Below are 13,755 nucleotides of genomic sequence, written 5' to 3'. Positions count from 1 at the left end.
AGATATTTCTGAAATTAGAAAATTCTTAAAAACGTATATTTTTTTGTACCTAGTCACTTTTTTAATATAAAATAATGATTAATTATTTATTTTATTGCTTAGAAATGTAATAGTTTAATATATATTACGGGTGTATGATATTTATCGAAGAAGATAATGATTTATCCTAAAGCTAAACATAGGCTTTCCCTGTCTATGAAGTTCCATGGACTGTAGCTGTGTTCCAGTTTCAATAGTAATTCTTCAGGCGAATTGGTAATTATTTAGCAATTTAAATGTATAAAATAAATATCTATTTTAAATTTCCATTCTATTTCATCGATTGAATAGAACAGACAAGTTTTTATATTAAAGCATTTAACAAGTTTTAAAACTTTTTTCGTCTATATTCACATTCTTACACATTTACTTTCATATATTAACTAGTTTTATGTCGAGCCTTTAAGTAATTTTATGAAAAAATGTTGACAAAATGACTTGCAAGCAGGCAATGTGTTTTTAGTTATTTCCTTTGTGAGATTTCTGATAATACATAATAATATAGGCATAGTTGGTTTTTTTGCATTTAAATGTCTGTTTTCTGTTCCTTTATTGTAATTTTTGTATTAAAATATATTAAATGTTCACAGGGTAAAATAATGCTATTTTTTTTTGCAGTACAAATGGTACAATGTCGCCGGTGAGTAAGGGAATGAGTCAGGGGTTTTATATTACTAAAAAGCCGTTTTTACGTATTGTTTACTTAAAAAATATGATTAACCACTATACTACATTAAGGTATGTACCAACTGGTACTTATCTAATAGTAGTTAAAAAAGGTCTCCTAACTGTTTCATTACAATATGCATTATTTGATGCTTACTTCCAAAAAGATTCAGTTGCTGTAGCCTTTGTAGATTACCTATATTTTTTTGCTTGAACAGTTCATTTTTACCGATTACAATCAAATTAAATCAAAGTTTATAAGATATTAAATTTTTTTATCATGGAGAATGATTATTTAAATAACTGTACTTAGATACAGTCGATTCTCTTCATCTTTATATTTGGGGTATATTAAAAAACCCTAACATTTTATTAAATTTATTATTAAAAAACCGTTTTAAAGAGGGCTGACTTTTTAGATTATAAATATTTATAACTATGTCATATTATAATAACTATGTTATATTTTTAATGTCACACGCTTGTAAGTAGGCTTAATAAAAAGCTGGTGAAAAAACTCACTTTCCAAAAAACAACAAAATCTATGACCAATAGGAATTAAGATAACATCTTTTTTTTCTAACAATCATATTTTAAGGAGTAAAAAGTTATAACCCGTTAAACTGACGGTATTCTTAAAATATCGAGCGTATTAAATGGATGGGCGAACTACAAAAATATGATTTATAAATGTATTTTATTCTTCTTCTTCTTCTTGATGTGCCTATCCGTTACGGATGTTGGCGATCACCATGGCAATCTTTATTTTATCTGCATCAGCGCGGATTCACAAATGTTGTATTGAACCAGATTCTGAGGTTCTTTAACCAAGATGTTCTTCTTCTTTTTGGACCTCGTTTTCCAAATATTTTTTCTTGCAGGATGGCTTGAAGGAGAGCATATCTGGATTCATTTCGCATATGTCCGAAGAATTGTAACTTTCGAGATTTGATGGTGGTCAGTATCTCTCGGTTCTTATTCATTCTTCTGAGGACCTCCTCATTTGTGACTCGTTCAGTCCACGGGATCCTAAGTATTCTCCGATATAGCCACATCTCAAATCTTCGTTCAAGATCCACGATTCAACACCATAAAAAAGAACAGAGAAGACGTAGCATCGCAGCATTCTTACTTTTGTATCAAGAGAGAGGTTGTACTCTAATCTCCTGGTTGTTGGTCCACTATTTATTTATTATGGTGCCGAGGTAGTTGTAGTGCGTTACTCTTTTTACAGGGGATTGATTGACGTAGAGTTGACCTTCTGTTATCCTTTTCTTGCTAATTGTCATAAGTTTTGTCTTCTTAACGGTTATATTGAGTCCATATTGTTGACTGTAATACGTGGTTTTGTTCATAAGAACTTGTAGGTCTTCTAAGTAGTCTGCAAATACTCTGGTGTCATCTGCATATCTGATGTTGTTAAGCCGGTGACCATTTAGTAGAATACCTTTTTCAGTTTCGTGCAAAGCTTCCATAAATATTCTTTCAGAGTATAGATTAAAGATTAGAGGAGACAAAATACAGCATCACTCCACGCATGATTTTCACATAGTCAGTGTGTCAATATTCAACTCTGAGATTTGCTGTCTGATTCCAGTAAGATTTCTGATTATTTTCAGGTCTTGGATATTAATTCCTGCTTCTTTTAGTATTTTCGTCATCTTGGCGTGCTGTACTCGATTAAACGCTTTCTCGTAATCAACCTAACTTGCGGATACGTCGCAGTTGACGTCTCTACATCTCTGAAATAAGACTTGTACTAAGAACAAAGCTTCTCTAGTAATAACAGCATTTGTAAACTCGAACTGGTTGGGGGAAATTTGACTTTCACACAGCTTGTATATGCTATTATGAATTATCTTTAGGAACAATTTTAGGAGATGACTCTTGAGGCTTATAGTACGGCAATCCTCGCATTTTTTGGCTCCTGGTTTTTTTGGAAGTGCAATTAACTTAGATTTCAGACATTCTATTTGTATTTATCCAGAGTTGTATATGTTGTTGAATATATTTGCTATTCTTGCTGATGATTCGTTTTTCATTAGTTTGAGTAGTTCTGCTTGTATATTATGAGGGCCTGCCGCTTTACCATCGTTTAACTATATTATTGCGGAGAAAGGAGACAAAGCAAACATTGAGAATTACCGACCAATATCCTTGCTCTCATATCTGTATAAATTACTAACTAAAATCATAACCAACCGCCTAACACATAAGCTCGATTTCTATCAACCTATCGAGCAGGCTGGATTCAGAAAATATTTTAGTTCCATATGATCGCCCCCTTAGACAGGTTTCACCAGTTATGAATACTACAATCGCCCCCCCCCCACCCAATTAAATTGAAACAAATAATGAATCTATACAAAAGGTAAGTATCCATATTTATTTATTTTTACATTTCGTAAAATGATAAATGGTTATATGTGTGTAAAAGAATTGTTAATGGCTTCCTTGGGCCTGGTGTCCCTCACATAATTTCTTTATGTCTGGCTCAATGTTGGTTAATAACAATCTCAAATCCCCTCTTTCTATTATGTCGAGCCTATTTCTTTGTCTGTTTTTCAATATACACACAGAACTAAAACCTTTCTCCACTAGATATGTTGTGGGCAATGCCAATAATAATAATTTGATTGCATTCCACAAGATTGGATACACTTCTTTTATCCGCGGCCAAAATCTTTCGTACCCACACTCCCGAAACAAACTTTCAATTTCAACATCATGTCTCAAATCAATCAAGTTTTCTTAAAGAGAAGAACATACCGTTGAAACTTCCACGCTGAAAGGATTGATAAACCAAGTTGGCACTTTCAGACTAGTCAAATCTTGGGAATCGGGACTGCAGATCTTGCATATTTTCTTCTCTCTCTTCTCTGCATATTTTCTTCAAAAATAGATAGTTTGTCAATGAATGCTCCGACTACTCCCTTCGCTTTGGCCATATTTATGTTCTTCCCCTGTAGTTGCAGCCTCCCACTCAAATTCTTGACAGCCAAATGCTCTCTGTGAATGATGCAGTGAACACACAAAATTTCAGGTACTGCTTGTTTCAGATGTGCAATAAATCCCCAATGGCGTCCTATCATTGCTGCTGCATCGTCAGTAGCACAGGCGATCATATTTAATAAGGGAATCTCTTTTTCCTTAAAAAATCTCTTAATGACCTCAAATATGGAAGATCTTTTTGTATCAGTAATCAGACTTCTAACAAATAGCATTTCCTCGGCCATTTCTCCATTGTCGTCAATGAATCGGACATATTGGAGCAAAGCTGTGCTGTCACTCAGGGTACTCTCGTCAAGTAGCACAGTAAACTCTCTGCTTTTCAATTTGTTGCAGAGAACATCTTCGACATTCGCTCCCATTTCATCAATCCTTCTGGAGACAGTATTATTGCTGAGAGGAACTGCATCTGTTACTTGGCTGGCCTGACTGGGTCCCAACATAGTATCAACTATCTCGTTGACAGCTGGGAGGATAAGTTCTTCTCCAATTGTGTGCGGCTTGCCACTTTTTGCTATTAAGAATGATACCTTGAATGTAATGTACAAACTGTTAACTAAACTACTAACAAACAGAGTAACAATTAAGTTAGATAATTACCAGTCAAGAGAGCAAGCTGGTTTTAGAAAAGGATTTAGCACAAGCGACCATCTGCTTACGGTAAAAATATTAATTGAAAAGGCTAACGAATATCAAATCCCAATGTATATGGCATTTGTAGACTTTGAAAAAGCATTCGATAAGGAGAAACATTGTGCAGTAAAGAAGTCTTTACAAAATGGGAGAATAGACTATAGATCTACGGACTTAATTTCCAATATATATGATTAAGCAACAACATCCATCAAAATGGTTGAACAAACGGAGCCCGACACGGTAAGGAGTCAGACAGGGTGACACTATATCACCCAAACTATTTAATCAAGCTTTGGAAGACGTTATGAGGAAATTTCAATGGGAAAAACGGGGTATTAACATAACTGGCCAATTCTTGAATTACTTGAGATATGCAGACGACATTGTATTAATAACAGATAAAAAGGAAGAAATTCAAAATATGATGGATCAATTAACTAGCTAATCAACAAAAATAGGTCTACAAATGAATTATAATAAAACGAAAATTATGAATAACCAACCAGAAGAATTAATAATTACAATTGCCCAAACAATTATAGAACAAGTAAAAGAATATGTATATTTGGGACAACTAGTTAAATTAAATAAAGAAAATCGGCTGGAAAAATAAAGAGAAGGATACGAGTTGCTTGGGTATCCTTCGATAAATTTTTCCTATGTACTAAAAAATAGAAAATACTCCCAATATTTAAAAACAAGAGTCTTCAACCAATGTATACTCCCTGTTCTCACCTACGGTTCTCAAACTTGGACGTTTACAAAGGAAAACATGGAAAAAATAGCAAAGACCCAAACAGCCATGGAAAGATAAATGCTGAACATCAGGCTATCAGATAAGAAAATAATTACTTGGATCCGTAACAAAACAAAAGTGAGCTATGTATTAACGCAGATAGCAAAACTTAAGTGAAAGTTCGCTGGACATACAATAAGATAGAAAGACGACAGATGGAATAAGATGATTATACACTGGAGACCATATAGTTACAAACGAAAAAGAGGAAGGCCACAAATGAGATGATCAGATGACTTGAAGAAACACGCAGGCCCGAAGTGGATACAAACTGCCTACAATAGAGAGACGTGGAAGAAGGAAGAGGAGGCCTATGTCCAAAATTGGACAGCAAGGGCTGTACAGATAGATAGATAAAAGAAATATTATTCTATTAACCCAAATCTTATTTAAAAGCAAATTATCCTTAAGCATAATATAAAAATTTAACCATATACACAGCATTGTGTTTAAAAGCACGTTTTCCTTAAAAATGGTCTAGGAAAGCTTACCACACAGAAAAACGTTGAAGGTAAAAGTGACAGATGAAGATTCCCTACAAAATACATGTACCATTAACGCAAACATAGGTGTTGCGCTATCAGAATATGCAAGAATGACAGAAGATAGAGAAAAGGAGAGGACTATCGGAAATATCAGCTCATGAAGTAACGATATCACAATATCTATAACAGTACATACTAAATGTAAAATACTAACCTATCCATTCTTGTGATAGGATACTGCACATATTTCGTGCTTTTTTTCAGTTCTACAAACCAATTCCTTTTAAACTGTTTTTTCCGTTTTTATTTCTGGCAAACCAAAATGTATTTATTTAAAAGTAAAATTGTTTTCCCATTCAGTCTTGGTCTGTCAAATTTATTATTTATACTATATATGGTAGGTACCTTTTATGAAGGTAATTTTTATATGACAGCATACTGGATTATGATAATTATAATGAGAAGTTTTCAGTTTAAAAATTTAATCAAAACTAAAACGTATATAAAAAAAAACTTAAATAAAAAAATATATTCACTTTAACAATCGTTCTCAAAATATAAATTATTACTTTTCTATTTTGCGAACGATTTCCGAAATGGAAATCTATACGTCAAAATCAAAGTAATTTAAACTGAAATAGTGGTTAAGACCCATTAAAAATAGTAACTAATACTCGCTAATTATTATTCTACTTAGGGTAACTAGGTTCATATAAAATATAACAAAAACCTAAAGCTACTCTAGATACATTATAAAAAACTTACTTTGCTACTTCTTCGACATGATAAGCAGATTCAATTTTATCTACAGCTCCAGCTACAGCAGCAGTTAGTAATAAACCTTTGGGTTTCATGATATCTTGGAAGTCTTTTAACATTTCTACAAAGTTATCCTATAAAAAAAGTAAAAAAATGATGATGAAGTTGTACATTTTTGACTTCGATAAAAATAAATAAAAAAATAATTGAATTTATCTCATATATCCATTAGGTACCGTCGAATTATTTGTTGTTATCTTTTATAGTTAAAAGAGTATGTCATTTACCAAATTCTTTTAGAAAAAATCTATATCTGTTTTAAATAATACAATGCAGGTACGTTTAAAAATATTTTCTTTATTTCTAGGTATGAATCGTTAATTTTTTTTAAAGAAAGTGTTTATTATTGTATGACTAATATTATCTTTATATTGTATAAAATAAGTATTATATTAAAAGGTATGAGTATTAGTAAATGAAAATAATGAAAATAACAGATGTGTTCCTTACCTTGTCTTCCGGATGTGATCCATCCCTCAAGGTAGGATATTCCCAGTCGATGTCTATTCCATCGTAACCGTATTCTTCAATTAAAGCTAGGCATTCTCTAGCTAACCTTTGTCGTTTTGATGGATCAGCTGCCACTATCGAGAAATTTTTGGAACCTTCGTTCCATCCTCCTAAGCTGAGTAATACTTTTAATCCAGGATTTGTATTCTTCATATTTTTTAATTGTTTAAAACCCTCTAAAAATTAGGGAGTATTAAATATATATCATTGGACTACATAATATATAAATTTTTAAGTAAATTAACAAAAAGTACTAAGTAAATGTGATGAGAGTTATCAACATGAAGGGATAGATCAAAGCAGCATTTAGTTGAGTTTACCGTTAGATTAAACAAGTCTGTAAATAGGTTTTTATTGAGTCGATATTGGGATGGTTTATTTACTCAGATCAGATCTAGTAGACTGCAGGTCCATGAGACATTTTTAAGGGGTCATTTCACCCAGCTTGAATAATATATAAACTACAATATGTAGTAACATCTTTAGAAATTATGCCGTTAACTTTTATCGGTACAGGTGGCTACACAGGTAAGGTCAACTTAATACTCAAGCTGAGGGGGGTAATTTGGTTAACATTTTAACGGCAATCTACGGCATTTATAACTTACGTAGGTAATACAAAAATAATGACCTGCGATCTAATGCCGTACAAAAATATTGGTACCAGTAGCAGCGATGATTTTCGGAAAATTTTCACCCCATTTATGTAGTACGAATGAAGTCATTTGAGCCAATATGAAACTCACTTTAAATTTGCATTAAATATTAACAATTTTGGATATGCCCTACATTTTTCACGGTGCATGTGTTTATAAGAGGAAAATTTCTGATAAGTGGGATATTACCATTAAAAATTTCTGTACTGCATTGACATATTTTGTTATACTCCAGTCCTCAGAGACGAAAATACCAGTGACCCTCTAAAAATCAAACAAAAAGCTAAATTTTGCCGAGAATATTAATTTTAGAACCCCAAAAAAGATGCAAAAAAGTTGATTACTTTTACTCCCGGGCTTCTCCCAAAAATCCTCCTCGTAGCAGGGTACAAACTCAAAAAAAAAAATCGATTTACCAAGAATTTGTACGCCGTAGAAAAAAAATTTTAACTCAAAAATGTAGCTAAGATAATTTTAAACAGTAATATTTATTACCACATTTTGTGTAGAATGAATTCTCTTACAAACAACGCTTGAAGCAACCGTTAATTTTGAATGTCAGTTAGGCGCGCAATATCAATATTCAATAAAATTTCTATCAACTCGACGGTAAAAATTCGATATTTTTTGATTCATGTGTCCTATCGACAAATATCAAGACGCGTTTTAAATATAATGAGTTCAGCTTTCACATGCAATTTTTGTATTTTGCCGCAAAAAACTCAGATTTCATAAAGGTATTAAATAAATAAAAATAAATTAAATAAAAAATAAATAAATAAAAATAAAAATATAAATTAAATAAAAAAATAAATTAAATAAAAAAGGGGAGTCAGGCAAGGTGATACCATGTCACCAAAGCTGTTCATTACCGTTCTTGAGTATGCATTTAAAAAACTAACATGGCAACAGAAAGGAATATCCATTTATGGAGAAAGATTAAACCATCTACGTTTTGCGGACGATATCGTGCTTCTGTCAGATAATCTGGGAGAGATCAAAGACATGCTCCAAGAACTGAATGACATACTACAAGAAACTGGGCTGGAGATAAATTTCGAGAAAACCAAAATGATGACCAATATGGTTCCCAGCAAAGAGATACAGATCAATAACAACAAGGTAGAATTAATCGATAAATACACATACTTGGGTCATGAAATTAGAATAACCAGAGACAACGGAATATGGAAGGATGAGAGACATTTTTAAAACAAATACCCCGATTCACCTGAAAAGGAAGGCATTTAACCAATGCATCTTACCAGTCTTGACCTACGGAGCAGAGACCCTAACTTTAACGAAAGCTACTGCCGAAAAACTGAGGGTAACACAAAGGCGAATGGAGAGATCAATGCTGGGCCTGACCTTGAAAGATCGCGTGAGAAATGAGGAGATACGCCGACGAACTGGCGTAGACGATATTATACTGCGAATCAATAAACAAAAGTGGAGGTGGGCTGGACATGTTTCTAGAATGGAAGACGGAAGATGGACGAAGATATTATTGGAGTGGAGACCAAGAGCCGACAAGCGAAGTCGAGGCAGACCACCCACCCGATGGACCGACGACCTAAGGAGAATAGAAACAAACTGGATTGCAGCAGCTAGAGATAGAGAGAACTGGAGACGTTTGGAGGAGGCCTATATCCAACATTGGATGTGAAAATGGGGCTGGATGATGATGATGATGATTAAATAAATAAACGTGGCACGATTTTTGCCATTTTTTATGATTCTCATGAAATCAATACAATCTATCCCTTTTCTTGACTGGTTACTATGCAGTTTCAATTACTAGGGCTTAAACTTTAAAACCTATAGCATGAAATTTTAGTTTTGAGTTTTGGCAACAAATGTGTTGCATTTGAAATGTGGTTAAAAATCGCCTTTTATATATATTTATATAAAACTTTTATATAACAAACAATCTAAAACATTTAAAACTTTTTTTTTCCAATAACACTAGTAGGTTTTTCAAAATAACAAAATGTCTGCTATAAACTACACCCAAACCGTCTTATTGGATGTATTTCCCGTGACGTGTGATCGTTTGTAATGTAAAACATTAAATTATGCGGTTTTATTTACATTTCAAATTCCTCATCATTCTCATCACAACTCAAAATTAAAATTTCATGTCATAGATTTTAAAGATTCATTTCTAAAAATGAAAATTTTACTACGATGGTCAATGAAAGTGGTCAGTTTCATTCATCTCACGAGAATAGTAAAAATGGCAAAAATCAAGCAACGTTTATTTATTTAACACCTTTATAAAAACTGAGCTTATTCTCGGGAAACTACAAAAACTGTATACTAAAGCTGTACTCTTTGCCTTTAAAACGCATCTACAGTTTTGTTGATAGGATACCTGGATCAAACGATATCGAATTTTTACCGTTGAGCTGATATAAATTTTATTGAACACTTATTTCGAGCGCATAACTGACATTCAAAATCGACGGTCGCTGCAAGCGTTGTTTCTGAGAGAACGATTCATTCTACACAAAAAGTGCGTATAAACATTTTTATTTAAAATTGTCTCAGCTACATTTTTTATTGTGAACATTTTTTTCTATGGACTATAGATTCTTTGTAAATCGTTTTTTTTTTTAATTTTTACTTCCTTACGAGGGAAGTTTTAGGGAGAAGCTCGGGGGTAAAAGTGGTAAACTTTTTTGCATCTTTTTAGAGTCCCAAAATTAATATTTTCTAAAAAATTCAGCTTGTTAGTATGATTTTTAGGGGTCAACTCTCTGACGACTGGACTATTAATATTGACATTAAATTACATTAATGAAATTAATGCACAATAAGGACTCGTGTAAACTAAAAGGGGTACTAGCTAAATCAATACTTAGCGAACACTGAGTTGATGGCTCCCCCAAATATAAAGTATTTTACACGTGCGTAAATTAAACAAATTATTTTGATAACTTTGAAATGCCAAACAGCCATTTTACTTATAAAAATCACAAAAATAACTGTTTTTTTACAGTTTTTTTTTAATATACAGAAAAGTACTTGGTAACTTTATCAACAACGAAATATAAAAGCGGCCAAAATAAGCAATTTGGCGTTATTTTCAAGCAATATACATAGTAATACTATACACTAGACATGAGTATTACTAGCCCTAGCCGCTACTCCGTAAAAAAAAATGTAAAAAATTTCAACAATAGCTTGTGCGTGTATTTATCATGCAACTATCACAAAGAAGTTTTTAATAAATGTATTGGTCTTTAAGTTTATATACCTCTACAAAGAATTTTACCATTAATGAATATAACAGGAGGGAAATTTACAAAGATTTGCTCTTCCAAACTTTCCTTACTAGAGATAAACTTGTATAAAATAAAACCGTCTGATCGTAAGGCATCACAATGCTAAAATATCTTTTATTATACCTTCCTAGTCAATATAATTAACCCCAATTGACCAAAAAACTCATAATCAATATCATGTCATGATCCTAACGGCAATGAAATAATTTGAAAATCAATCACTGAAATATCTATTTCAAATAATAAAAAAATATCTTTTGCAGAAATTAAATTAACAAATGTATAACAACAGAAACCTTAACCCCAATGCCAGTGTCACAACCTACACTAATACAGTAAAGCAGATTTTTATTGGTAAAAATCTATGTAAAGAACAGTATTATAAAAAATGAGTACAAAAAACAGAATAATTTTTACTGATACTGATTACCAAAATTACCAAAAGTACTGATACTGATGTTCTATATATTTAACTTTAGGTAGCATCATTAGATCCCGTTATTATTATCAGAGTAAAAAAAACAATTTATTTAATATTTCTAGCGAGATACCAAGTGAATAAAGTGAATACTTCAATCATCTAACGTGAAATAGGCTTGCAACAAGTTTTTTATTTCAACTTGCGTACATAGCAACGTCCAAATATACTTGAATCAAGAATAAAATTTGGTTAAGCTCACACCGATAGAGCGGTGGTTTAAAAGAATTAACATACAGGGTTGTTGCTACTATTGGTAAGAGTTTACAGCATCAATGAAATACGCAAGGCTTCATTTATCTCTATCATCATTAATGTTGATCTCAACGTAACAATAATCAGTAAGGACACAATTTGTGCCAGCATGAAACACTAACGATTTAAACGAATATAATGTAGTGATTAATCTGAGGTTCACTACACTAATCAAATTAAGGACTATCTATGTATTACTTAAAATGTATATATGTATTGTTATGCTATGTAAAATTAAAAATAATATTGGTTTGCTCTTAATATATTTCAAATTATAAAATAAAATAATTCAAAATATTTCAACTCATAAACTATAAAAGATATTTCAAAGAAATGAAAGTCCATTATCTTTGGATTACCGGTAGTAAACAAAATTTAAGATATGCATAAATTATTTTCTTTGTAAAATATATACGAGTGACGTGAGGGAGCTTAAGTGAAATGGAACAATGGGAGAGTGGATTTTCCAAATAGACTTGTACGCGGATACGGTGAATAAGACAATAGAATCGAAATATTTAAAATGTATAATTCTCCGTTAGTTTTTAAGAATTTGTAGAACCAATTAGCATGTTAATAGTATTTAGGAAATTTATAATTGTAGGTAAAATTGTTTGTTTGTTATCTAAATGGTTTATGGGGATACGTATGACGAACTGTGATTGGAGGAGATAAAAAAAGGTGGGATAGCTATGTACGGATGAGAGTTTAGCTAGTTTTTTAAGGGAGAAAACATAATGAGTTGTTTTCCAAGGGTGCAAGGTGAACAGTCGTTGTTCTTTGGCGGTTCCCAAGTGATAGTAAGCATTAGAAGTGAATGTTTGTGAGTTTTCGTGGAAAAAGTGTATCCTGACGGAAGCTGATCCAGTAAAATATTGTAAGTCATACTTTTCTACTTATATATTCCAAGAGTCACTGTTCAGGCCGGAACGAGAGATTCAGTTTATCGAGAGGAGAAGAGATCTTTTGAACGATACGTGCATCTGAAGGAGATCATTGAAGACGAGAGTCTCGCAATAATTTGTTGTAAGATTGCTGATTACCTAGGGAACTGCTAAGAATAGATAGTGTAGGCTACAAGGAACAAGGATTTGGACAACTCATCATCAGAGAGATAGTTTTTTTTTACCATTCGTCAGTTTTTCCTTTATCAACAAAGTTTTTTTTTAATTGCTTCAGAAAAGATAGAAATATTTAACAGGAGATATAGAACAACAATTTTGATTTGAAATTTTAATTTATATAGTATATAACAATAATTTTTGAAGGTTCACGTACGTAGAACAAAATTTTGATAATCATTGTATGAGATATTTTTTGTTTAAGATATTTGAGTGTGAATTTTATTTCAATATATAATTTTGTATCATATATGTTTATTATTCCGGTATTCCAATACACCTTACCTACCATATGTAAAGCATAGATATTGAAGCACGAATATAACCCTGAGATAAGAGAATTAAATAGTGTGATAAAATAATAATTGCATAATTTAAATAAGTTTAATTAATTAATTAATTAGCTAATTAATTGCTTGGCGCACCTTTGACTTTTAATATCACATTAGTATATATTCATTATTTAATATTAATTTATTTATTTATTATATATTCATTCATTTATTTAATAATTTATTATTATTATCAACAACAAAATATAAAAGAGGTCAAAATAAGAAATTTGGCGTTATTTTCAAGCAATATACATAGCGATACTATACACTAGACATGAGTATTCCTAGCACTTGTTGCTACTCCGAAAAAAAATATATCAAAAATATTCAACAATAGCATGTTCGTGTATTTATCATGCATCTATTACAAAGAAGTTCTTAATAAATGTATTCGTCTTCAAGTTTATATACCTCCACAAAGAAATTTACAATTAATGAATTTAACAGGAGAAATTTACAAAGATTTACTCTTCCAAATGACCGTAAGGCATCACAGTGCTAAAATATCTTCTATTATACCTTCCCAGTCAATATAATTAACCCCAATTGGCCAAAAAACTCATATTCAATATCATGTCATGATCCTAACGGCAATGAAACAATTTGAAAATCAATCACTGAAATATCTATTTCAGATAATAAAAAAATATCTTTTGCACAAAT

General features: G+C 31.8%; 1 protein-coding gene across 1 annotated transcript in view; it reads right to left on the bottom strand.

Moving 5' to 3' along the window:
• Window positions 1–13,755, bottom strand: part of LOC140436843 (chitinase-3-like protein 1) — a 76,627-nt gene that overhangs the window by 41,832 nt on the left and 21,040 nt on the right. The window contains exons 3-4 of the mRNA XM_072525979.1: window positions 6,901–7,136; window positions 6,397–6,524 (exon numbers count right to left, since the gene is read on the bottom strand). Of these exons, the coding sequence (XP_072382080.1) occupies window positions 6,397–6,524; window positions 6,901–7,136 (364 nt within the window). The remainder of the gene's footprint in view (window positions 1–6,396; window positions 6,525–6,900; window positions 7,137–13,755) is intronic.

Source organism: Diabrotica undecimpunctata, chromosome 3, assembly GCF_040954645.1.
Source record: "Diabrotica undecimpunctata isolate CICGRU chromosome 3, icDiaUnde3, whole genome shotgun sequence".
In the NCBI taxonomy this organism is placed as follows: Eukaryota; Metazoa; Arthropoda; class Insecta; order Coleoptera; family Chrysomelidae; genus Diabrotica; species Diabrotica undecimpunctata.
The sequence above is the reverse complement of the archived record's forward strand: the minus strand, read 5'-3'. Positions and strand labels throughout refer to the sequence as shown.